Source organism: Telmatherina bonti, assembly GCF_933228915.1.
Source record: "Telmatherina bonti genome assembly, chromosome: 4".
Classification (NCBI taxonomy): Eukaryota; Metazoa; Chordata; class Actinopteri; order Atheriniformes; family Telmatherinidae; genus Telmatherina; species Telmatherina bonti.
The window spans coordinates 8,282,398-8,307,634 of NC_136622.1; the positions used below are offsets into that span (position 1 = coordinate 8,282,398).

General features: G+C 43.8%; 1 protein-coding gene across 1 annotated transcript in view; it reads right to left on the bottom strand.

The window, feature by feature from the left end:
• LOC306754972 (myosin-7-like) overlaps positions 1-25,237 on the bottom strand; it is a 45,158-nt gene that overhangs the window by 4,886 nt on the left and 15,035 nt on the right. The window contains exons 14-40 of the mRNA XM_079239156.1: positions 25,043-25,192; positions 23,397-23,567; positions 23,120-23,299; positions 21,764-21,896; positions 21,594-21,670; positions 20,966-21,053; positions 19,578-19,695; positions 16,564-16,687; positions 16,343-16,479; positions 16,075-16,245; positions 15,914-15,998; positions 14,563-14,805; positions 14,313-14,489; positions 12,109-12,254; positions 11,908-11,998; positions 11,455-11,612; positions 7,817-8,048; positions 7,475-7,601; positions 6,265-6,383; positions 5,945-6,141; positions 5,398-5,581; positions 5,134-5,299; positions 3,148-3,272; positions 2,947-3,062; positions 651-837; positions 310-519; positions 90-215 (exon numbers count right to left, since the gene is read on the bottom strand). Coding sequence (XP_079095282.1) covers positions 90-215; positions 310-519; positions 651-837; positions 2,947-3,062; positions 3,148-3,272; positions 5,134-5,299; positions 5,398-5,581; positions 5,945-6,141; positions 6,265-6,383; positions 7,475-7,601; positions 7,817-8,048; positions 11,455-11,612; positions 11,908-11,998; positions 12,109-12,254; positions 14,313-14,489; positions 14,563-14,805; positions 15,914-15,998; positions 16,075-16,245; positions 16,343-16,479; positions 16,564-16,687; positions 19,578-19,695; positions 20,966-21,053; positions 21,594-21,670; positions 21,764-21,896; positions 23,120-23,299; positions 23,397-23,567; positions 25,043-25,192 — 4,038 coding nt within the window. The remainder of the gene's footprint in view (positions 1-89; positions 216-309; positions 520-650; positions 838-2,946; positions 3,063-3,147; positions 3,273-5,133; positions 5,300-5,397; positions 5,582-5,944; positions 6,142-6,264; positions 6,384-7,474; positions 7,602-7,816; positions 8,049-11,454; positions 11,613-11,907; positions 11,999-12,108; positions 12,255-14,312; positions 14,490-14,562; positions 14,806-15,913; positions 15,999-16,074; positions 16,246-16,342; positions 16,480-16,563; positions 16,688-19,577; positions 19,696-20,965; positions 21,054-21,593; positions 21,671-21,763; positions 21,897-23,119; positions 23,300-23,396; positions 23,568-25,042; positions 25,193-25,237) is intronic.

Genomic DNA, 25,237 nt, shown 5'->3' on the forward strand with positions numbered 1-25,237 from the left:
TACGACGCCCCCTGAAGCTGATCTGAACGCCCCCATCAGCCTCAGCCAGCGTCAGTAAATCTCCTGAAAGGTCAGAGGTCGGGACTGACGTCAGTGATGGCCTTCTTGGCTTTCTCCTCGGCGCTGCGGCTCTCCTGTAAGGCATCTCCCACCTCCCCAGACAGCAGAGACAGATCTGCCTCCAGCTTCCTCTTCTGGTTCACCAGACCTGCGTTCTGACACAGGAACACGCCCATCAATCACGTGCACGCTCTCCAGCTTCCATCGTGAGAGAGCTGTGGAGCAGCTTACGATGGTCTGCATTCGTACCTGAGTGGTGAGCAGGTTGACTCTCTCTGACACCTCCACCAGCTCGTGTTCGGCCAACTTGCGAGCACGGTCGGTCTGTTCCAGGATTCCACGTAGCTCCTCCTCCTCCGCCGTCATGAGTGAACAACGGCGCTCTAACAGGACGATCTGTTCTTTGAGCTGATTGGTCAGCTGGACTTTATCTTCCAGCTCCACCTGCTGCTCTTTGACCTGCGACAGAACAGGATAACAGACACAAATGCATGTCTTCTGCAGCGGTTTTATGGCACCGGTTTGAGAATTAGCCTTCAACCGTCTCATGTTCAGATGCGTTCAGATGTTTCGGGACCAGGTGAAGCTACCTGAGTCTGCAGGTGTCTAATGATCCTCTGGCTCTCGGTTGCCTGTCTGTTGGCATGGCCCAGCTGAACCTCCATCTCATTAAGGTCGGACTCCATCTTCTTCCTCAGACGAACCGCCTCACTGCGACTGCGGACCTCCACCTCCAAACTGGTTTGCATGGCTTCCAGGGAATGCTGGTGGCTCCGCCTGGTGGAAAGACCTGGAGTTACTAATCAATCAATTGCATCATCATCACAGACATACACACTGTCCACTACATCAGGACCACATTCTAGGAGCAGGTTGGACCCCCTTTTTTCCTCCAGAACTGCCTTAATTCTTGCTGTCGTAGATTCAATGACATGTTGAAAACAATCCACCATTTCACCATGAGAATCTCCCGTTCCACCTCATCATGATGAGAATCTTCCGTTCCACCTCATCATGATGAGAATCTCCCGTTCCACCTCAACACCATGAGAATCTCCCGTTCCACCTCATCACCATGAGAATCTCCCGTTCCACCTCATCACCATGAGAATCTCCCGTTCCACCTCATCGCCATGAGAATCTCCCGTTCCACCTCATCATGATGAGAATCTCCCGTTCCACCTCAACACCATGAGAATCTCCCGTTCCACCTCAACACCATGAGAATCTCCCGTTCCACCTCATCACCATGAGAATCTCCCGTTCCACCTCATCACCATGAGAATCTCCCGTTCCACCTCATCGCCATGAGAATCTCCCGTTCCACCTCATCATGATGAGAATCTCCCGTTCCACCTCATCACCATGAGAATCTCCCGTTCCACCTCATCACCATGAGAATCTCCCGTTCCACCTCATCGCCATGAGAATCTCCCGTTCCACCTCATCGCCATGAGAATCTTCCGTTCCACCTCATCACCATGAGAATCTCCCGTTCCACCTCATCATGATGAGAATCTCCCGTTCCACCTCATCACCATGAGAATCTCCCGTTCCACCTCATCACCATGAGAATCTCCCGTTCCACCTCATCGCCATGAGAATCTCCCGTTCCACCTCATCATGATGAGAATCTCCCGTTCCACCTCATCACCATGAGAATCTCCCATTCCACCTCATCACCATGAGAATCTCCCGTTCCACCTCATCGCCATGAGAATCTCCCGTTCCACCTCATCACCATGAGAATCTCCCGTTCCACCTCATCGCCATGAGAATCTCCCGTTCCACCTCATCACCATGAGAATCTCCCGTTCCACCTCATCGCCATGAGAATCTCCCGTTCCACCTCATCACCATGAGAATCTCCCGTTCCACCTTATCATGATGAGAATCTCCCGTTCCACCTCATCACCATGAGAATCTCCCGTTCCACCTCATCACCATGAGAATCTCCCGTTCCACCTCATCGCCATGAGAATCTCCCGTTCCACCACATCACCATGAGAATCTCCCGTTCCACCTCATCACCATGAGAATCTCCCGTTCCACCTCATCATGATGAGAATCTCCCGTTCCACCTCATCACCATGAGAATCTCCCGTTCCACCATATTGTGATGAGAATCTCCCGTTCCACCATATTGTGATGAGAATCTCCCGTTCCACCTCATCGCCATGAGAATCTCCCGTTCCACCTCATCACCATGAGAATCTCCCGTTCCACCATATTGTGATGAGAATCTGCCGTTCCACCTCATCCCAAAGCTGCTCTGTTGGATGTAGATCTGGTGACTGTGGAGGCCGTTGGAGGACAGTGAACTCATCATCATGGTGGAGATGATGTGAGCTTTGTGACATGGTGCATCACAGAAGATGCTACACTGTGCTCATAAAGGGATGGACATGGTCAGCAGCAGAATTCAGGTAAGCTGTGGCGGTTAAACCATGTCATGGTGGTACCAAAGGGACCAAAGTAGGAAAGAGGAAATCTCCCCCACACCATTACACCTGAAATGTTGATCCATGGATGGATTCATACTTTCATGATATTTCTTCTGATCCTCCCATATAAATGAAGAGCTGAAACAAATATTTCTCAATGACATTTTGAGAAGAACTTCAGCGTTTCAGCATCCCCAGAGAACATACATAGACTAGACTAACTCTGATTAGACTGTTCAGTGTCTTAGAAAACATTAACAGGTGTCTGCACAGAGACAAAATCTCTTGTTAGGAAACAACTAATTCCATTCAAACATGGTGTAGTGACACTGGTGATGCATGCAGGTCTGGAGAGACATTTCTGTCCTCCTCCAGTGACTCTGGCTCTGCACCTGTGCATCCTGAACCTGGAGGATGACAGACATCCTACTGTGCTTGGTACCTGAGATTGTCGATCTCATCATCCTTCTCTGCGATCTTTCTCTCCATCTCCGTCCTGATCTGCTGCAGCTCCATCTGAAATCTCATGGTTTTGCTCTCCTCATGCTCCAGGCTGCCCTGTTGGTGGAACATCAGCAGGTGCAGCAGTTTAGTGAACAGTTCAGGTGATAAAGACAGATAACTCTGGCAGGTAGGGAGTTACCTCTGCTTCTTCCAGAGCTGCTTTGATGTCGCTCTTCTCCACATCAAGGATCTTCTTTGTCCTCTCCAGCTCATGGATGGTCTTACCTTCATGACCGATCTGATCTGTCAGGTCCAGGATCTCCTCTAGAATCATCACCATGCAGAAGAAGCACCAAGGTTTTTCCTAACATTAATATTAACTCATTTTGATGGAGATCTGAAGTGTTTTGTTGCTGGAATCAATGCGCATAATCACCTTTTAATGGAATTAAACCGTTTCTTTCTAAAACAAATGAAGAGCCTCTACTCCAAACTACTACCTGCTGGACTGACTACTCTAACACAACCTTCTGTTGTCTCAAAGAATAAAGTATAACAGGTACTGCAAGATTCCGCTGAATAGATACTGATTACGATGACAATCTCTAAAAACTCAGCTTTCTGTCAATTTTAGTTACGACCTCCACCAAGGAGGTAATAAATATGTCTACGCACATGTTAACCTTTCTGTTTGTTAGTTTGTGAGGTATATTCCACTACATTTTGGGAGTGATCTGGAAGAAATTGTGCACACAGGAATTTTAAAAATGATTCTGTACAATATGGGTGGAAATGAGCTGCTTGGTGGAGGTCTGCGCACTTCAAGTGCTTTTAGCTAATTTTTATTTAAAATGTTCAATAACTATTTATCAGATCTGTTTTAACACTGTGAATCCTCCCGAGTCACCAGGTCTTCTGGTTTTTAATGAATCCTCAGCAGAAACTTGAGCAGCTATTGAGATATTACTTTCAAAATAATAAAATAAGTAAGGGATAATGCCTTATAAGATGCCAATTATCAGAAATTATTGGACAACATGGAACCGTGAACCATCCAACGCGTCCATTAATTTCTGATAATAGACACCTAGGAGGACATTATTCCACTTATATCATGGTCACTCACAAAGGAAATAATAAAAGATCAATCACTAATGTTGTTTTTACTGTTAAAATCATGTTTTTAACAAGAAGCAGCTGAGCGGACTATTTAATGTCTCTTGTTGTGGCGTTGCCAAGGTAACCACTGTCGGCAGCACCTGCAGCTCGTTTGGCAGCAGATGCTATTGCAACAAATCACACATGATGGTGAAATATGATAGTGTTGCGGGATGTGTGTGACTGTGTGGTCCTGGGACTTCAGTGTTTATGAATGTGTGAGCCTGCTGCCCCCCCACTCCTTTTAATGGATTCCAATGAAAATATGGTGATTTTCTGAATATGCATATTTCTTCACAATGTGAAGGAAATCGGGGAGGACGTGCGATAGTTGGTTTCTATAATAGCATCAGAAAAATTTGGCCGTGGAAAAATCTAAATGCGAACAACGCGGACCTTCGCTGTGGAATTGGCGTAACCCAGGGGTGGGCAACTCCGGTCCTTGAGGGGCGCAGTCCTACACGTGTTGGGAGTTTCCCTGCTGAAACTTAGCTGCTGAAAATCAGTGGGTAATTAGCAGACTAGTGCAGTTGGATGTCAAGCTCTGCAAGCAGTCTGCTAATTAAGTCTGATGTGAGTCAGCTGCGTTGCAGCAGGGAAACTCCCAACACTTGTAGGACTGCGGCCCTCAAAGACCAGAGTTGCCCACCCCTGGCCTAACCGCTAGGGTGTTTGCTCTTTTCTCCATGTTTAATATTGAAAACCATGCAATAACACTGATCAGCTGCTCATTTAGATGCACATTTCTATTATGAGGTTCTGTGCATCGACCATTCATGGCTGAAAGTGGGTGTGTAGAGGACGGAGCACATGGTGGAACCTTGTAGCAAACGTTGCAGGTGTGATTTATAAAAAGAGGAAATTGGTGCACAGGTGTTTTATAAATCTGGATTATTTTGTGGCATAGGCCTACGCCATTTCCAGCTTTTGGTAGTACGTACAGTTTTAGTATAGAGGCTACGTGGTGTTTTATGATGAGGTCTGTGTATGGGGGCTGTAAGTGAAGGAGGCACGGGAATGAAAATACCTTGTAAATTCTTGTTTTCACGTTTAACCGTCTCCAGGTGATCCAGAGCTTCTTCGTAGCTGTTTTTCACTTTGAAGAGCTCTGTGCTCAGACTGCGTGACTCTTTCTGCGACGCCTCCAGGTCCATCTGACTCTCCTCAAACTTCAGCTTCCAGTCACTCAGCAGCTGCAGCAACGACACAAACCAGCCCGTTTCTGAGCTTCTCTGGCCGACTACAGCCGAGGCGACTCTGTTGAGGGTCACGGCTGCTTTTCCAGACTGACCTTGTCAAAGCTGCGCTGCTTCTTGTCCAAAGCCAGAGCGGCAGTGTTGGAGCGCTCCAGTTCCACCACCAGGTCTTCGATCTCTATCTGCAGACGTTGTTTGGTTTTTTCCAGTGATGAACACTTGGCCTGACATGCCTCCATGGCTTCTTCTGCAGTCTGCAGCTTCACAACTATCTTCTTCCTACAAACCAAAACATAAAAAAGAGCTGGGTCAGCATGAGGCCGTTGGGTCCGCATGGGGCTGTTGGGTGCGCATGAGACCGTTGGTTCCGCATGAGACTGTTGGGTCCGCATGAGACCGTTGGGTCCGCATGGGGCCGTTTAGTCCGCATGGGACCGTTGGGTCCGCATGGGGCCATTGGGTGCGCATGGGGCCGTTGGGTGCGCATGGGGCCGTTGGGTCAGCATGGGGCCGTTGGGTCAGCATGGGGCCGTTAGGTCAGCATGGGGCCGTTGGGTCCACATGAGGCCGTTGGGTCCGCATGAGGCCGTTGGGTCTGCATGAGGCCACACGGTGATAGTGGCACCACCTGCAACATCTTACTTTGCATCTTCCAGCTCCTCTATTCTCAGCACAGCGTCGGTCTCATACTTCGCCCTCCACTGGACCACCTGGCTGTTGGCTTTGGACAGCGCCCTCTGCAGCTCAGCTTTGGCTTCCTGCTCCTCCTCCAGCTGCTCCCTCAGCAGACTGCAGTCATGTCGGGATCCTTGAACCGCGTGAGCCAGCGCCACACGAGCCTGCAGCACAAACAAGACAGATTATCAATCAGAAGTCCAACGTGTTCTGTTGAGCTCGGTGTGTTGATCTGAAATCAGTGTGAAACAGACTTGATGACCAGAAACACGTGAAGTCAACGTTACCTTGCTCTCTTCTTCCAGCTGCCTCTTTAGATCCTCGGTGTTCTGGCCGAGGCCGGCTTTGGATCGCTGTAGCTGACTAATCATGGCGTCCCGCTCCTCCAGACGCCGGCTGTATTCAGCTGAGGAGATGATAGAGAGAAAGAAAGAAGAAGAGTTATGGTTCATTAAGCAACAGATGTCTTAAATTTGCTGTTTTAATGGCAGATTCTGACATTGCGGCCATGAATGCCTCATGTGGAATGTCCCATTTTGATCAATAATCAATATTCATTGTTTCTTACGGAATTCAATCCTGTCTTGTGTTCAAATCATTTTTTGATCTGACTGTAAATGTTTAGGATATAGGCCAATAAAGAAACTGATGTAAACCATGTTTTAGGGGACCAACAAACGCCAACTCTCCACAGGGGTAACCCAGGGTATTGTACTGGGACATCAGCACTTTCCTTTGCAATATATATGTAGTCAACACCAAAACATGAAATCTTTTATTTGTAGGTTAAACTGGAGTTTTGGATGAAGAAAATTCAGACTTCCTCCACATGTCATTCTATCCTAGGATGAAGTTTACCTCTCATTCTCACCAGGCCTCCCAAGAGGACTGTCCTGTTAACGTCAACCTGCTCTTCTCAACTTCCAGAACCAGCTAGGCAGTAGCCATCAGTCTCTTCCTCCATTTGTCCTTCCTTTTGGCCCGCAGGCGCAAAGTGAGAGTGGTGTCCTTCAACAGCAGGTTGAATGACAACAGCAGAGTTGTCATTCTCTTGTCCTCGAGGGCAAGAGAATCCATGCTCAAACATACCTGATTCAAATCAATGGATCCAACTGCTTCTTGTCACCCTGTTTATTCATTTCTGTCAGGTGCGTTGGAGCATGGAGACAACAAAAGCCTGCCCCTCCCAGACTGGACTTAGACACCTTTGTTCTAGAGTAAACAAAGGGTGCATTTGCTTCAGGATAGTCCGCTTGACTCGGTTTGATTGTGGACTGGGCTCAGCTGTAGGGGTGCAGACCAAGACTGCATTGCATTTAAAGGCCCAGAAGAAAAGGTGGATTATAAAAAATAAAGGGGCCCGTCCGGGTTTTAATAATCTTCTGAAGTTTAGGTTGGTACTTTTTACTCTTTACTTGGTTTTTGAAAACAACAATTAGTGCAGGTGTGTATGTGTGTGTGTAGGTGTGTTTGTGTAGATGTGTGTGTTTGTTATACCGGTCTCAGTGACTGCTCGTGCTTTCTGAGTCGAGACTTCGGTCAGTTGCCTCTGCAGGTCATCTGCTCTGTTTCTGCTCTCATTCAGCTGGTCCTCATAAACTCTGCACATCTTCTCCACTGCTCCCTATACACACACACACACACACACACACACACACACACACACACACACACACACACACACACACACACACACACATGCAGATAATTAAACATTGTTAACTGTCTCTTTGGTGACTGATTTAGCTACAACCTGATTTATATTTTTATCTTTTACGTGACAACAGTCATCCAGAGCTGGAGTGTCCCTTTAAGGTGTTTATTCCACTGTTTTTGTACCTTTGCCCTGGTGAGCTGCTCCACGTTAGAGGCCAGGTCGTCAGCCTCCAGCTGGACCTCAGCCTTCTCCTTCTCCAGTTTCTGTTTGGTTCTCTGCAGGGTGTCAATCTGCTCACTAAGCTCCGCCACCGTGTCCGAGTGCTTCTTCCTCAGAGTGGCCGCTGTTGCTTCGTGGTGAAGCCCTGCCTCCTCCAACTCCCGCCGCAACTTCAGGAAGTCTGCCTCTCGCTTCCTGTTTAGTACAAAGACAGGTACTTTTGTAATGGAGCAGTGATGGAGCAGTGATCATCAGGTGTGCCATGAGGAATTATTCAGTTTTACTTAATTGATCTAAAAAGCAGCTCTGTGTTCATTCAAACACACCCAGGTTTCTCACCGAGTACAGTGGAAAGATCTTAAAATTCCTTTTCTTGTGTTTATCTGATTTCTATTCAAGACACTTTGACAATATGGACTTTATATTTTTAATGTGGGCTTTTTTAGAAAAAAAAATAATAAAAGAAACTCTTGATTTGTGCAGTGCCTTGTGGTTTTTTTCAGTGGAAAATGTACTTTGAATTAAAAAAGGTTGAAAAACACTGGAATAGAGTCCACACCCAGAAACAACACTTCTTCTCCAAACACATTCTCATTCCTCCATCGTCAAATCCTGATACCTGATCAACATCTGTTTGTACTAGTTGTCAGTGCACCTCTAACATTCCTATCTGACGCAGAGAAAAAGATTTAGAAGCTTCTGACACACCATTAATGCATTAATAATAAACTACAAAAAAACAGTGGTCAATAATTTTGACTTATCAATAAGCATCATGGAGTCTTTGAGTAGGCTCCAAACCATAGATTGTATAATGTATATAAAAGATGGACGGAGCCCCTGTGACCTTAGGTTTCTGATAAGCTGAACTGAAAGCTCATTGGGTGGTTCTGTCCGTCACCATCTTGGCAGCGTCATGCATGTAGTCTCTCCCGGAAAATCCAAAACTGCAAACAGGTGAAGCTGAGAGGAGGACTGTGAGCGCGGGAGTGGATGATTTACATCTACCAAACTCTAACCTGCCTGTAGCTAAGAACTATCTGAGCTAACCCGAAGCTAACAGAAGCTAATGGAAGCTGACCAGCTAACAGAGGTAGGCAAGCAAGATTTAACTGTGATTAAAGCTAAGTCACTTCGTTAACCGGCTAAAAACCACAGTTGTTCTACATTCCTCCTTCTTGCAGCAGGAGATCGCATACCTGTCAATCAAAAGGACACGCCCCTAATTATCCAGAATTTCGATATAAAATTACGTCTAAATGGATGAGTTATTAAATAAATTCACTTCCCCCAAAGTTGTCATGAAGGTTAACCTGACCTATTAAACCTAAATGGATTTTTGAACCAGGCTGTAAACGTGTTTATTGCTGCTGTGAAGTTGGTCTTTTTAACATGGGAGTCTATGGGGATTTGCTCTCTTTTGGAGCTCCTAGTGGATGAAGGGGGAACTGCAGTTTTATTCACCTCTAAATAGGCTTTACTTTTAACCGCTGGAGGTTGCCGCTTGATCCAAACTCCAGGTTTGACTTTCACTTTTGTTAAAGTCAAGCTCTGAGATTTGCTTCCTTTCAAAACTTCATTTTAGCTTTATTTGTTCTACTATTTTACTTCTTCTTTATCCAAAAGAAAAAGTGTTTGGTTGGGTCAAGAAAACATCATGATTAAGCACAACAAATACAACAGCAGTAAGCTTCACTGTGTCATGATGGTGTGAACACCTGGACTAAAATTGCTGAAAAAATAGTTTTGTTGTCTTTCAGCAAGATTGAAAACAACATCCAAAGATTGTCCAGGTCGTCTGCAAACTACAGCTGCCAAAGTTTTTTTAATGGTTAAGCTAAAGTGTTAGTAAAGTTGGGCATCCAGTAAAATGAGCCACGAAAATTGGGAAGTGAGAAGAAATTGCTTTCGGCTAATAGCTGGGTCCAATTTTGTGTATTCACAAAAGGAATGGATTCCACAGACAATGGGAAACTCTTTGTCTCACTGAATAGTTTTGATTGAGCAGAAAGTTTAAGGTCATGATTTAAAGTGTTTCCACTTTGCAAGAAGGTCATTATTTGTTGTATTGTGGGTAAAAAAAAGGAGATGCAGAAGGTGGGCTTAAGCACAACAATAGGGGTATGGAAGGGAAAGCATAAGCAGCCCACACAATTTTATCGAAACCCGGGCTTGAACCAGGGACCGTTAGATCTTCAGTCTAATGCCCTCCCAAGCTGAGCTATTTCAGCTGAGGTCAAAATTACAAGTGGGCAGTACTTTGAAGAAGTATTTGCTTCCTACCTGATTTCTTATCATTTTGCTAATTTGTCACACTTCAATGTTTCAGATCATCACAGATATTAGACCAACATGACCTCAATAAATAAAACATGCAGTTTTTAAATGGTGATTAGATTGATCAAGGAAGAAAAGCTTTATTCAGCCTACATGACCCAATGTGAAAACATAAATTCCCCCCTTGTTAAGTCAAGATTTAACTGTGATTAAGCACATTTTTTTGGAAAACTGAATTGAATTTCTCTGACCACATCTAGGCCTGATCACTGCCAGACCTGTTCAATGAAGAAATCCCTTTAATAGAAGATGTCTGAGAAAGTAAATCAGACTGGGAGATCTAGAAAAGAAATCCATCAAACTGCCTTGCAGAGACATTTAAGACCAAGTGAGAAACAGAGGGGCTGAGTTCATATTCAACAATAGAAGGAGACTGGGCAGAAATGCATCATGGGAAAAACCACAAGTGACCTCAAAGAACAAAAAGACTCGTCTCACATCTGAAACATCTGGATGACCACCAAGACTTCTGGAAAAATATGGAGTGATGAGACAAAAATTTATCTTTATTAAAGCTGTGCGTCCCGTTACATCTGGCATATAATAAAATAGCATTTATTATAATATAATAATAATAATATAATAAAATAGCATTTATTAAAAATGCTCAGAAATGAACACCACTTGTCTGATAATGTAAAATGTGAGTAACTAGTTAGGGGGAGTGACGGGACGTTGTGATGTTTACAGGCCACACACACCTTTTTTATTCCATATACTAAACTGTAACCCTCCTCTACTGTAGCATTTTTATTGTTTTGTTTACGTCAGTTACGCAACCCCACCATCTGGGTTCTCTAGTGCGCCCCCTAGTGGACATCTTCAGGAACCATGTGAACAATGACAGTCACCAACACAAACACAAGGCCAGAAACTTTGTATTTTCTCAGCCTTAGTAATAGTTTTCATAGAATGGCTGGTGTCCCATCTTACAGGACAGTATGATGAGGAAGAACATATGTTATTTGTATGATTATAAAGATTTTACCTGTGTAAATGGCTCATATCTCCTGATTGATGCCTATATATTTCCTCATGTTGGAGACTTACCTAAATGTCACTCACTGAACAACACACAGTCTCTCCTAAACTACCCTGTTTTTGTCTCTTTATTGGTTCATTGCTTTAATTCAGTGATTCTATCTAAGTCTGTTTTTCTTCATTGTCAATAGACACATGTTGGTAAATAAGTGAATAATAAAAGAATAAATTAAAACAACGTTTAATGAAGAGCTTGTAGGTGGAAGCAGGTCTGGTTTCTGACCTGTTAAGGGCGATCTGAGCAGCCGAGGCTCCTCCAGCCTCCTCCAGCCTCTCTCCCAGTTCCTCCAGCTCTTTGGCGATGTCGTTCCTCTGGCGTTCGGCTTTAAGGCGCCACGTCCGCTCCGCCTCAAGCGCCTCCTCCAGCTCCTCAATGCGGGTCTGAAGGAGCAACCAAAGCACACTGAAGCAGCTGCCGCTAGCACAGAGGTGTCCAAAGTCCATCCTCAAGGGCCACAGTCCTGCAGGTTTAGGATGTTTCATCCTGAATCAGACTGATGGATCAACAGATCTGGGCAGAACTTAACAGGCTGTTGAGCAGAGTCATTAAATTAAAATCAGGTGTGTTGGAGCAGCAAACATTTAAAACCTGATGACTGTGGCCCTTGTGGTCATGGAGCTGGATGACCCTGAGCTGGGAGGATGAAGATCAGGAGGGAAGACATGCGAGACCAACCTGAAGCTCTTTCATCTTCTTCTGAAGCTGAGCAACCAAACTCTGCTCGTCCTCCATTTTTGCTTGAAGCTGACCCAACTCGAAGTCTTTCCTTCAGGGAAGACGTAAGAGGAACAGCAGCAGTCATTTCCTTTTCCAAAATGCACCATTCCTGCATCGAAGCAGGTCATTTTAATCTGAATGATTTAACGTCTTTCCTACTTTTTAAGTCTCTCTTCCAGCTCTTCCCTCTGGTTTTCCAGATCCCTCACTGAGTCCATGGACAGCTTCAAATCCCCCTCCAGCTTCCGCTTGTGTCGTTCCAGGTCGGTTCGGGCCTTCTTTTCCTGCTCCAGGGAAGTTTCCACCTGTGACACAACGGGACACACCTCACCCGTTGGAGCTGTTTGTGCAGCTTTATGAGGATAATCTGGAAGTTTTACTTATTCTACATACTGTTTTCAGGGTTTTAGGTGTCCTTTGAGAAGTTTGACTGGTGCTCAAAAGATCATCAACACAGTTGTAGCCCATAAGACCCCAGTGTGACATAGTGGTACATACAGCGTCAAATTCACTGGGCATCATTTTATAGTAAAACTTTGCTCGGAATCCTGTTATACACAGGATTCCTGTCTTGTGGCCTCTTATGGACACTACCCTAAGAAAAGTGACACATCACATGGTAATAATGGTTAATGTCCCTAAACATGGTCCCTAATAAGCTGTAAGCCAGTGCATCTAAATGGCAGAATAAAGAAACCCAGTTCTGCTCAGACCAGTCCTTCTTACCTAACTTCACTTTATTACATTCTCAAATGAATGTTGGGTTTGCTGTAAACATGGTTCAAGAAGTCCATAAGAAGGTTTTGTACAGTTAGTAGACAGTTGAGATCCACACTGCTAGATCCATATGTCTACATTCCACACTGTGGAACAGCGTGGAACACCCTGGTTGGCTTCATTCCTCTTTTAAACAAGAAGACAGACATTATCTCTCACCTCTTGTCATGAATACAGACCAGAGCTTTTATTCAGTGAACATATTTACACACAGATTTGTGTGTATCTACTAAAAGTTTGCATGTACTAAAACGTATGCAAACTCACTGCACACCCCAAACTGTTGAAACTGATTTATTAACAGCGAGCACTGAAGGTGCAAAAATAACACGTCTTCACCCAGGTAGTACGACTCCTGCTATGAACAGGCATTCACACGATATTCTGTGTGCTGGGAGGAGAAAATGTAGATATACTACTTAAACACCAGCAATGTGATCTATTAAACCTGAGAGCAATGTTGCTGATAGACACTATGTCTATATTTTACACATTTTAAAGGACGTGCAGACAATGTGTGTGTGTGTGTGTGTGTGCGTGTGTGTGTAATTGTGCAGATGGCTGCAGATTTTGTCAAAAGAAGGAGACATGAAAACAAAGGAAGGAAGCAATCATCAGAACACATCTTATCCAGCATGTTGGAGCTGCTGGAGCAACTCAGGATGAATGTGCAGAGGAGTCACACACACCTGCTAATAACAGATGTTGCGCGTCACAGCTGGGATCCCCAGATGTGCTGTCCGTGTCCTAAATGCTATTGCAGCAATCTGTGTTTCAGCCCCACACACAAAATAATGCTTGGAATGATACTGGGAATGATCCTCGGCATGCTGCTGGGAAGGCTGCTGGGAATGATCCTAGGATCTATGCTGGAAACTATGCTTGGAATAATGCTGGGAATGACACAGGGAATGATACTGGGAATAATGCTGGGAATGCTGGTGGGAATAATGCTGTATGTTTGCACCACTAAATGTATCAAGTTATAATGTAATGAATTTCAGGCTTTCACTATAAACCATCCCGTTATACCTGTTAAATCTGGGACAGGTAATGTTGGGGAGCTACCAAGGTGTAAAAGTGGCGCCCTATCTTGGCCCCTCCCCCTGTCTTGGCTCCTCCCCCTCTGGTTCTGCTCCTTGCTCCTCCTCAATCTGTTGGTTTCCTTATATAGGCTATTATGAATTGGCTTTCATTATGTTTTTTTTTCCTGTCTGTAAAGACAGGAAAAAAGAGATGGTGTTGTCATGATTTGACGCTATATAAATAAAGATCATTAACTGATGATTTAGACATGTGGAATTTATCAACGCCTGATTACTTACATTATAAATCTCATTCATACGTTTGAGGTTAGGAAAGTATCTATGAAAGGCTGGTAAACGAGGGTCCTGCTGTACTGGGTGCACTGCTTATACTACTCCACCTAGTGGTATAAGTGCTGAATTACAACAACAAAAAAACTCCTCATTCCACCTTCCACAGGAATAAAAAAAACTGCAGAGGCTTTTAAAACACCTGCGATCACTCTACTGCTGGTTTTTTTGCTCTTACAGTTTAACAGATGTGAGGACATCTTTCCTTACGTTGTCAACTTGCTGCTCCAGTCGAACTTTGGTTTTCACCAGCATGTTGCATTTGTCTTCCTGCGCCTGGAGATCATTCAGGACCTGCTGGTGTGCTTCCTGCAGGGCGGCCTTCTCTCTGGTCAGAGACGTGATGGATTCATCCAGAATGCACATCTCATGGGACAGGTTCTTCACCTGGACAGCAGGAAGGAAGTGTGTTATTCTGTGAAGGAAACCAGCAGAGGTTCATGGTTGTTGGGCGTCACACCTTGTTCTCAACTCCGTGTCTCTCTTTCTCCACTTTAGCCAGTGTGATCTCCAGATCGTCCACATCTCTCTTCAGGGACGCCACCTCGTCCTCCAGCTTACGCTTCTTGGACGTCAGCGTAGCATTGACCTCCTCCTCGTCCTCCAGACGCTCCTGCATCTCCTTCAGCTTCGACTCCAGGGAGATTTTAGATTGAATCAGCTGATTGCAACGATCCTCGGCGTCCATCAGGTTGTCCTGCTCCTGGACAGTAAATTTAGTTTCATCTCATTATTTTCAAATTCTGCAATATTTTTTTAACCAATCACTGTTTTTGTCTTGTTTCAAATATCTTTAAAAACTGCATAAAAGAACCGTGAGCTCTTTACTGACTCCCAGCACCAAGTCCTGAATGCAGGAGTGATAGAACCGCCTATCTTGGCCTACAACCACACAGTTTGTCATGAACAGTTGTTCACAGGCCGGATTAGAGCTGCAATCCCTCCACCGACTCCTCGGTCGACCACACAGCTTCTTTCTCTCTGGGAAAAACTGAAAAAGCTTCTACAACACATGGATTTCCAGCAGAGAGCTGTGGCGTCAGACTTGGAGATGCTTCACAGATGGCAGACATGTTGGGCCAAATGGCTCAGTGATGCCACTGGCCGTGTTGTGTCGGCCACATGTGGGCGGAGTAACTGATTTACAACACAACGTTAAAAGTAATGACAATTAGGTTATCCAAATTTAATCATTTAATCAAATTCAACGGACTGTATAAAGATGAAATAAAAATGGAGGGGGAATAATTCTGAGTGGGAGTTGTATAGGATTGGGAGTCATTTAATCGGGATTGGGACAGGACAGGTCTTTTTATTTTACTTTGGCCCAGGATTGCGATGGGACAGGAGGGAAAATCCACTCCCGTGTCACCCTGAGTGGTCATGTCACTGAGTTTCAATAACCACACTCACATGCAGTCCATTCCATAAGTTAGGACCAAATATGGGCCAAACAAATCTGCAGATATGGGCCAGATTTGGGCCAAACATTTACGGTCATCTACGTAAAACAGATACCAATCTGTACCATCCAGCTCCGGTTTTTCAGGGCCACAATCCTGCAGGTTTTCCATGTATCCCATGTAACTTCATTGGCTGTTGGATCCATTTAATAGAAGCCAGGTGTGTTGGAACAGGGACACACAAAAACCCTGCAGGACAGCGGCCCTTGAGGACCGACTTGGGACACTCCTGCTGTAAGATAAAGATTAATACTTTCCTTTGCCAACCTTTATGTGTTTAGGTGAAATTTTTAGTTTTTTCTAGTCTGTCTGAGAACAAAATGCAGTTTCTTTTAAGTTTCAACCTACAGCCTGCAGCTGCAGAGTCAGGTCATTTTTCTCCTGAACCAAGACCACCTGCCGCTCCTCGGCCTCCCGCCGCTTCCCCTCCGACCTGACAGGAGGACACGGTAACCATCAGAGCACAGCAGAGGTTTGTCTGTGTGTGTTCCATGTTGTTGTGAAAGCACCTGTCAAAGGCCTCCTTCAGCTTGTTGAAGTCTTCGTTCAGAGCCGCCAGCTCCTTCTCTATCTGGGCGCTCTTCAGCATCGGGCGGAGCTTGTAGAACAACATCATCCACGGCCAAGTTCGAACGGAGAAGAAAGCCCGGAGGTTGAACTGGATCACCGTCAGAGCATCCCTGAAAGCAGCAGAAATACTTCCAGACTCCCACACCAGCAGAAGCAGGTCTAAAGAGAGAAGCTCATCAGAAAACCACCAGCAGTTGCCATCTTGACCTTTTCAGCATGATGTCCTGACGTTCCATCCTCATCAGCTTCCCTCTGCACATGGCCTGAACGGTGGTGAGGATCTGAGACAGACGGTTGTCCCTCATGTCCTCAAGCTGGCCTAACAGCCCTGCCTTGAAGAACACCTAACGATGAGGAGGTGATGAAGAGGAAACCTTTAATCATCAGCTTAGTCAGAAAAGGTGCTGGCATGAGGTGTTTCTTTCCACCTTAGAGTGACCAAATTTATACTGGGTGTGGTCAATGTCCAGCGAGCCCAGCAGCTTCTCTACGGCCTTCCTGCTGTCCACAAAGATGTCCTCCGGGATGGCAGACGGGTTCAAAATGCGATAACTGAAAGAAGACAGAGCTGAGTGAAGATTCGGTTTCTTACAGGTGAAGTGCTCGCCTGATACATTACGCTTTCCTCATCACTTTGTAAACATGGTGCTGGACTGGAGATGCAAACTCTTGCTCAGTTGCTTCCTCATGTAGGAATGACTTGACTTCGATAACAGGCCAAATAAAGCCCTCATCCTGCGTGGGATCGGCGACCTGTCCTCTCATCCAGGGACTGCTGGGACAGGCTCCAGCTTCCCTTTAAGTGGACTAAGAGAATAAATGAATGACTGAAACCCTCATCCTGGGAGATGAAACTCCTTGTGTCCTGTCTGGAAGTCTCACCCGCCATCGCTGCTGTCTGTCACGACTCACTGAGGACAACTTTTCTTCCAGCCTGTTTAGTTTAGAGGAGATACCAACATGGAGAGGTAGCTTGTCTAAACCTCCAATCTTTGGAAACATTATCTGATGCCAGCTCCGTTGGCCATAATTATGTGATGTTACAACTGCCATTTGTTTGCAAACATTTGTAGAAAGTCAAATCTTTGGCCATTTCATCCCGGCTTTCACGAGCAACGCTCCACTGAGAAAACTGTTTAAAAGGTCTATAATGACATTTAGTGGCTTCTGTTGCAGGGAATGTTCTCCAGTCATATTACCTGATTTGTGTAATACCTTTCACAATGAAAATACTGAACAGGCTAAAAGTTTTAGTTGGTGTCTCTGGCTCTGCATGAGATTGTGTTTCTTCTTACCCGACAGAATTTCACTGTAATGAATAAATTCAACTCTAACATTGTTTCGCTAACATCTGGCGTTCCACAAGGTTCAGTTCTGGGCCCATTATTATTTTCTTGTTACATGCTTCCCTCCAAGGCCAGATTATCCAATGGGCATTATGGGTACAGGCCTAGGGGCCCATGCCCCCTTGGGGCCCACGTAGGACAAACACCAGCAGTTTGGACATGAAACAAAATGTACATAAAAACCAATTAGTCACACCACATTGTCTAGTGTATTGCTGTTGGTACCATTGGCTGGGAGATGTTAGAAATCTCGTTTCACAGTGTATCATTCACAATTTTCACAATGTTGCGGTGGGGAAGGGGGCCCCCAGAACACTCTGAGCCCAGGGGCCTGTGCATTTTTAATCCGACCCTGCTTCCTTTAGCTGGCATCATTCAACTTTTTAACCTTTTTTAACCCTTTTTAACTCTAACCACCCTGACAGAAATTAGACTAAAAGAAACTTGTGCATAAATCAGAATTCTCCACCTCTGATGTGTTGCATCACTTCTAGATGTAAAGCAGCAGCGTTTGGTTCCAACATGAGAAGATGACCGGTGACACAATCATTCAGATTGGATGATTGTGCAGGAATCATCATAGATGAAGCGCTGACGCCATTTACTACCATGTTATGTAGCACAAGTCTCCACTATCTACACACAATTTATAGCTGTACAACAGGTTTCCTCCTGTGCGTCAAGACACCTCCGCCAGCACTTCATCTGCCCAATGGCCGCTACACCACGGCAACCATCAAGCAGACGTTCTGTGCTCTGGGTTGGGAAAAGGAGCGGACCCGACCTGTCAGTCACTGCCCTTTGGAAGGTGCCGGCTCGACTTCAGAGTCTCCAAGCTCCCGCAGGGACAAATAAGCCACTGTGCACTTTTACGCATTTGGGAGCATTTTATATCAAACCATCACTTCATGTTTTGTACATCTGCAGGTCGGGGGAAACAGCCTGATCATAGGCTGATGATGGGCGACCACGTCATTTTAATGCAATTATTCATTTAGACCTTTATTAGTATGGCCGCTTCTGTACGACTAATTAACTGTGTGAAATGGTTTTTATAACACGTAGAACTGCTTAGTTTCAGAACAGATTTTACTGGTTGACGTTTAATGTGATGGAGGAACAAAATCAAATACGTATTTTCCTATTTTTTATTTGCAAAGGCTGTTAATGTACAACATTCTGCATAAAACTTTGTATTTGATTTTAAACAAATGTCTCATTTCACACCATTTCTTTGGTTTTATTTTCTGCCTTTGGTGTCGCCGTTTCCCGATTCTCCAGATGTTGTGTGTACGCCAAGGTCAGAGTTGGCGTGGAGGCGGGATGTTTTACCACCAAGTCGTGTTTTGATAAATCCCATAAGGTGACTATAATTAGCGTACGCCAGGTTTTGTGTGCGTGACAGCTTGATAAATGAGGCCCCTGATCTACTTGCTGTTCTCAGAGTAAAAACCAAACCTGGAGGCAGCGTTCAGTTTTTATGCTCCACACATGTGGAACGAACTCCCAGAAACCTGCAGGTCTGCTGAAAGTCTCTGCTGCTTTAAATAAGAACTTTTTTTTATTTGCTGCCTTTTATTAAAGTAACTGTTAATTCATCACACTGTCATTTTTATTCATTTACTTTAGCTTGATTTTAAACATTTCACTTATTGGTTTGTTTTTAAAACTCTCTGCACCGCACTGTAATGCCTTAATGTTTTTATTTAAAGCACTTTGAATGTCTTGTACATGAAATGTGCTGTACAAATAAACCTGCTTGCCTCATCCAAACTACAGTAAACAGAACCTTTCAGTCTGCGATCATGACGACTAGTTTGAGTTGATGACTTCTGTTCAGACTTTTTTTTTTTTTTTTTATTAAGGATTTCATTGATTTGTATTAATATTATTGTGTTTATTTAATGTTTTTATTGGCTCTTATAGTATTGACATTTTTTTATTTATTTAAGTTATTCTGGGTACAGAGCTTTGATTGTTTGTCTGTATAAAATGTTTCATACGTATGTATTATTATATGAAAGTCTCTTTGGATAAAAGCATTTGCTAAATGACTGTAGAAAAGTAAACTTTACTTATTGAGGTTTGTGACTCACCGCTGTTTGAACTCAGCATACAGGATACGGTTTGGAAAGCCCTTCCTGCAAATCCTGATCCCCTCCAGGACTCCGTTACACCTCAGTTGGTGGAGAACGAGGAACGGATCCATCACACCTGGAAAAAACACACACAAAAACAGCAACTCTAGAGCGGTATCGTGGGGGCATGCTGTTATTGATACAGTTTAGTTAACACATAATAACCCAGCAAGACATATATGATACACACAGTTTCTGAAACATCTGGCATCATTTTATGATTACGACAATCTGATTTTTTTATTCTTTCCCTAAACGGACAGCAGCAAGCGGATGATTACGCTATTTGAATATTTGACTTATCACCAGTGGTGGAAAAGGTTCTGAAAAGTCAAACTCAAATAAAAGTATCATTAATTTGCTTAAATTTTACATAAGTAAAAGTAAAAGTTCCCATTGTCAAATCTACTTGAGTAAAAGTAAAAAAGTACAAAATTAAAAATTTCAGTTACCTGGTGTAAACAAAGACAAGTCATAAATCCAAAGCTGTTTATAATCAACTTTAAAACAATTCGTCAGTGAGAGTTCCCCCTGCACGTCCGTGCACGTCTATGCATGTTCCTTTCAGTGGGCGTCAAACGTGACCAAAGTGGATTCACAGCAGAGAGGAACAATCCGTAACGTTCGGTCTAAAGCCTATTCAGATCTGCAGTCCTGCATTTAATTTTTTACTCAGTAATGGGGACGTTTCCAATGTAGTGAAGTAAAATACTGGGGTCAAAATGTTGTTTCCTTTTCACCTCGTCCCACCGAAGGGGTCGTCACAACGAATAATTGCACAGGAGGATTGCGACAGATGTTATGCTGGACGCCCTCCCTGACGCAACCCTCTTCATTTATCCCGACTTGGGACACAGTCGTGTCCCCCTCAGAGCTGCAGCAGCAGAGGGGACCCGGATTCAAACCACCGACCGTCACGTCACAAAACAAGCAGCTCTACCACCTGAGCCACCCTACTTGGATCAAAATGTGCTTGAGTGAAAAGGAACACATCCATATCAAAAACGTCTTAAAAACGAGAAATTACTCACTAAAACTGCTTGGTTATCATAACGTGAGTAAATTTAATTTATTTTCTACTTCTGTATATCATGTGGTAATAAATCATAAATATCCCAAAAAAATGTGGGTCTTTTTTATTTTAGAGTTTGTTAAAGGAATAAATAAATATCTCATATTAGAATATTAGACTCATCTCAACCTTTTATCATGGTTTGGGTCTTTTTGGGTTAAATCATTGCTTCATCATTTCACATAGAAGGTAAGAAGTGTATTGTTGCACCACCTGCATTTGGTTAAGGCCACAGCAAGTCTCACCACCGTAAACTGCTGGTTGATGGTTTTACCTGGATTCTTGGCCTCGTTGGGGATGATGCAGCGAACAAAGTGAGGCTGAGTGCTGCGCAGGTTCGCCATCAGCTTATTGAGATTCTCCTGGAATAAAACAAAGAATTCAATCAATCACAGTGATTGCTAATCATGTTCGAAGTAAATATTTCTTCCTACAAAGCAAGAAGGGTCCTGTCCTGGATTCAGTTCGATTAAAACTGTTTTTTTTGTTTTGTTTTTTTACAAGAAAACGTGTGTATGAAGGCTATGGTAACATTTCTGTGTGGAATGTTCTCCCAGTGTAAGTGTGGGTTCTCTCTGGGTACCCCAGCTTCCTCCCACCATCCAAAGAGATGCATGTTGGGTTAATTAGGTTGAGTGAGTTTGAATGGTTGTTTGCCTCTCTGTGTTGGTCCTGTGATGGACTGGCAACCTGTCCAGGTGTACCTGCCCCTCACCCAATGATTGCTGGGATAGACTCCGGCTCCCCCGCAACCCTGAATTGGACTCATAGGTTCAGAAAATGACTGACTATGTCCATTAATCAGCTGTGTGAATGTGGATTGCTGAATAAACGTGGCCTGACCTTTCCTACCCATGACTCCATCTTCTGGGTTCAGTGACAAGGCTCTTAACCAAACTCACCTTGTGTAGCTGTGAAACCGTCTGGAAAGAAGCAGCTTTTCTCTTCCTCTGTTTGGTTTCACCCTTTGGTTCACTTGCTAAAACACAGAAAACATGTTCAATACATTCACTCATATTCCTTTCTTGTGGTAAGAGCTAATAAATCACCACTAGTAAAGACATTTAGCTACCCATCTCTGAGCCGATGTAGTTTTCAAACAGTCCAGCCATAAGTTTGCTGGAGGATTTCTGGAAGAGACCCACAACTGTCTCGTTTAGAGGATCTCTGTTTTTGTCCAGCCAGCCTGTGATGTTGTATGGCACCTGTAACACAGCAGACACAGAAGAACTGTACACTCATCCCCTGGTTAAGTCTAACTGTAACAAGAAAATGCCTTTATATACAAATCCCATTTTTAGGGTGAGTCTCCTTTATATTAACCATTTCACCGTGCACAATCGTCACAGCTCCTTGAAATTCTGTGGTAAGCCAAAGCGCAGGATTACCTCTGGTAGGGCTTTTCGACCAAAGAAGAACCAGTGCTGGTGCTAGAACCAGTGCTTAGGTGATTCAGCTCCGCTAGCAAAGAACCGGTTTTGATTTTGACTAAAAGAGTCTGGTCAGTGTTGCGTCATTGCCGGCCAGCCACCAAAAACAGAATTTAGGATCTGGAAAAGTGGGTTTCTTTTGGGTCATTCGTTGCTGCTGTGTCCTTTTTCTGGTCCCCAGAAATCTTCTGTAAAATTTGTTAAACTAATTTGTTGGCAAGTGGTTGAAGCCCTGTTTGTATCCAGCAGCAGTCATCTCCTGTTTCAGCTGCTCGAACAGAGGCTTTGTCCGATTTGCCCCGTCCAATTTACCTTGGATCTCTGCAGACAACCATAAAGCCAGGAAATACTGAGTCTCCTCCTTGGACTAATTCTGCTTGTTCTTGTAGTCAAATTTTCTAGCTGGTAAATGATGTCAGTCCAACTTTCTATGCTCATATTTTGGCCTGGTAACCCTGCCCCCAGCTGCTGAGGCACACAACGTGAGCGATTCCAAACTCTAGCCCATCAAAGAATTGGTACCATGACAGAACCAGTGTTGAGAACCAGGAGCCGGTGCTTAGGCAGTCGAAAGCCAAAGAACCGGTGCTAAGTCTGGCTGTTGCTCCAAACCAGCTCTGGAACCAGCTCAGTCGAAAAGTCCTAGGGTCATATACTCAGTAATAGCTAATGAGACTTTCTTTTTGTACATCCATTACCCATTCAGATTGGGCTGTGACTGCAGTCTCAGAGTTGTAAATTAGGTCCAGACCCATCAACAATTGCCAGTTCTGTTGGTGTTTCACACCCAATAAGTTGTCATCTCTTTCAGCTTGTTCTGGGTCTAATAAGAACCCTGGTTTTCGTCTGGGTGAGTGTGATTTGCAAACCTCAACTGAATGACACAGAATGTTATGGGGTGGATGAGGCATCAAAACAAAGAAAAGGAGATATATAATCCTCCAAAATTCAACCCCTAAGTGGGAGCCCCAGTAAAAGAACAGTTAGCCAATACCTACCACTCCAGCATAGTGAACCACCTCAAAGTGCGCCTCATATTTGCGCTTTTTGTCAGGTCGCGGTCGTTGAAAGTTCGGGGACTTCCCCAGGTGATGATCATACAGTTTGGTTTTAAAACTGTTGTCAGTGGCCTTCGGGAACATACACTCCTCCTCCATGATGGACAGAATGCCCATTGGCTGGAGACAGAAACATTGATTGATATATTCAATACTCAATAAATCAATAATCAGGCTGCTCCTCAAGTTTTAGACTGTGAATAATGTCCAATCCCACCTTCTCTATGAGGTCTATGCAGGCCTGCAAATCCAGACCAAAGTCTATGAAGGTCCACTCTATCCCTTCAGTCTTGTACTCCTCCTGCTCCAGGATGAACATGTGGTGGTTGAAATACTGTTGCAGCTTCTCATTGGTGAAGTTGATGCACAGCTGCTCAAAGCTATTCAACTGCAGAAAAAGATAAAACAGCATTTAGAGATCTCAAAAGCAATTGGAAAGTTGTGGAAAAGATGAGATTAAATGTAGGTGGAACTTAAGTATTCCAGGATAAGAGATCCAGTTTAAAAAATTCTTCACATTAGGTGATTTGCTTGGGATTTGGAGATATGAAAGAAAAGCCCATCTTGAAGTCTTGTAATGAATTTTGAAACACTTTTACCCAAAACAACCAGCATATTATACTAGAACTTAATTGAATTCAACTGAATTGAATTCAGTTCAATTCAATTGAATTCAACTGAATTGAATTGACTTTGTTGTCATTGTACACACGTTACAACGAAATTGCACTTAAGTGCCATTCTGTACCATGAGTAAAAGGAAAACAAAAAATGTTATCAAAAAATTAGTTTGAATTGTTTAAAACCATGAGATTAAAAAGGTTTAAAGGGTTTTCAAAAAAATTGAAAACGTAGCTTCATTAAAAAAGATGTTGTGCAGTAATGTACAAAATACATTATGTCCGTCTGTGTGTGTGTGTGTGTGTGTGTGTGTGTGTGTGTGTGTGTGTGTGTGTGTGTGTGTGTGTGTGTTTGGGTGTGTGTGTGTGTGTGTGTGTGTGTGTGTGTGTGAGTCCATATGTATTTGCTATGTGGATTGTTCAGGGGAAGCAGCTGGTAGTCAGTCTGCTGGTGTTGGACTTTGTTGACCTGTAGCATCTTCCAGACGACAGCTGGTTGAACAGTGAGTAGGCGGACTCTGTGGGGTCCCCAGTAATGGCCTTTATTCTTCTGTGATAAAGAACAACTAGCTAAATAACGTTGTAACTAGCTAACTAACATTAAGTTAGCTAGTTAATTCTCTCTTGTAATAAAACTAACTGCTAATGGAAGTTAGCATTAAACATTCAGTTTAATTAATGCAAATGTTTAATACCATAAAGGAGAAGAGTTGGGGTCATTTCTGTGTCAGTTTCTACATGGATTACAGAAGATAAGAGCTAATTATGGCATAACTAAAGTTAGCATGCTGCTTCCAGGAAATGGAGTATTTAAGAACTAACAATGTAAACATCCATTCTTAGGTCAGGAAGCAATAAGGTTTTTTCTGATTAGTGTTGATTCCTAAAACCAAAAGAACACTCTTTACTTGAAGGTTACTTCTAAGCATTGTGATTTAGAAGCAGTTAATCTGTTTGCATCTTCTGAGACAGAAGCAATTTTTGCTTTATCTTAGCCTGACGAGCAGAGAGAATTGCTGCAAAGCCCCATGAAGAAAACACAAATACCCCCACCAAAATGAAAAACAAGTGTTATAGTTTGCTAATAAGGTAGTGATCTATGTGACTAACTGGATTTCAGTTAAATAACTTGCAACCACAACTCTGGTTCTGGGAAATTTATCAATCATATGATAAAAAGCATGGTGATGTTTGAATAATACTGTATCACAACTCAATTAAGGGGTTCCTGTTGGGTCTTTACCTCAAAGATCTCAAAGCCAGCAATGTCGAGGACTCCGATGAAGTACTGTCGAGGCAGTGCGGTGTACAAGGACGCGTTGATACGGCCAACCAGCCACTTAAACATACGATCATAGGTAGCTTTGGCCAGGGCCGCGACTGCGTAGTTGACCTGCAATCAGACATAAAAATTTGCTATTCTTTTCGAACTCACTGT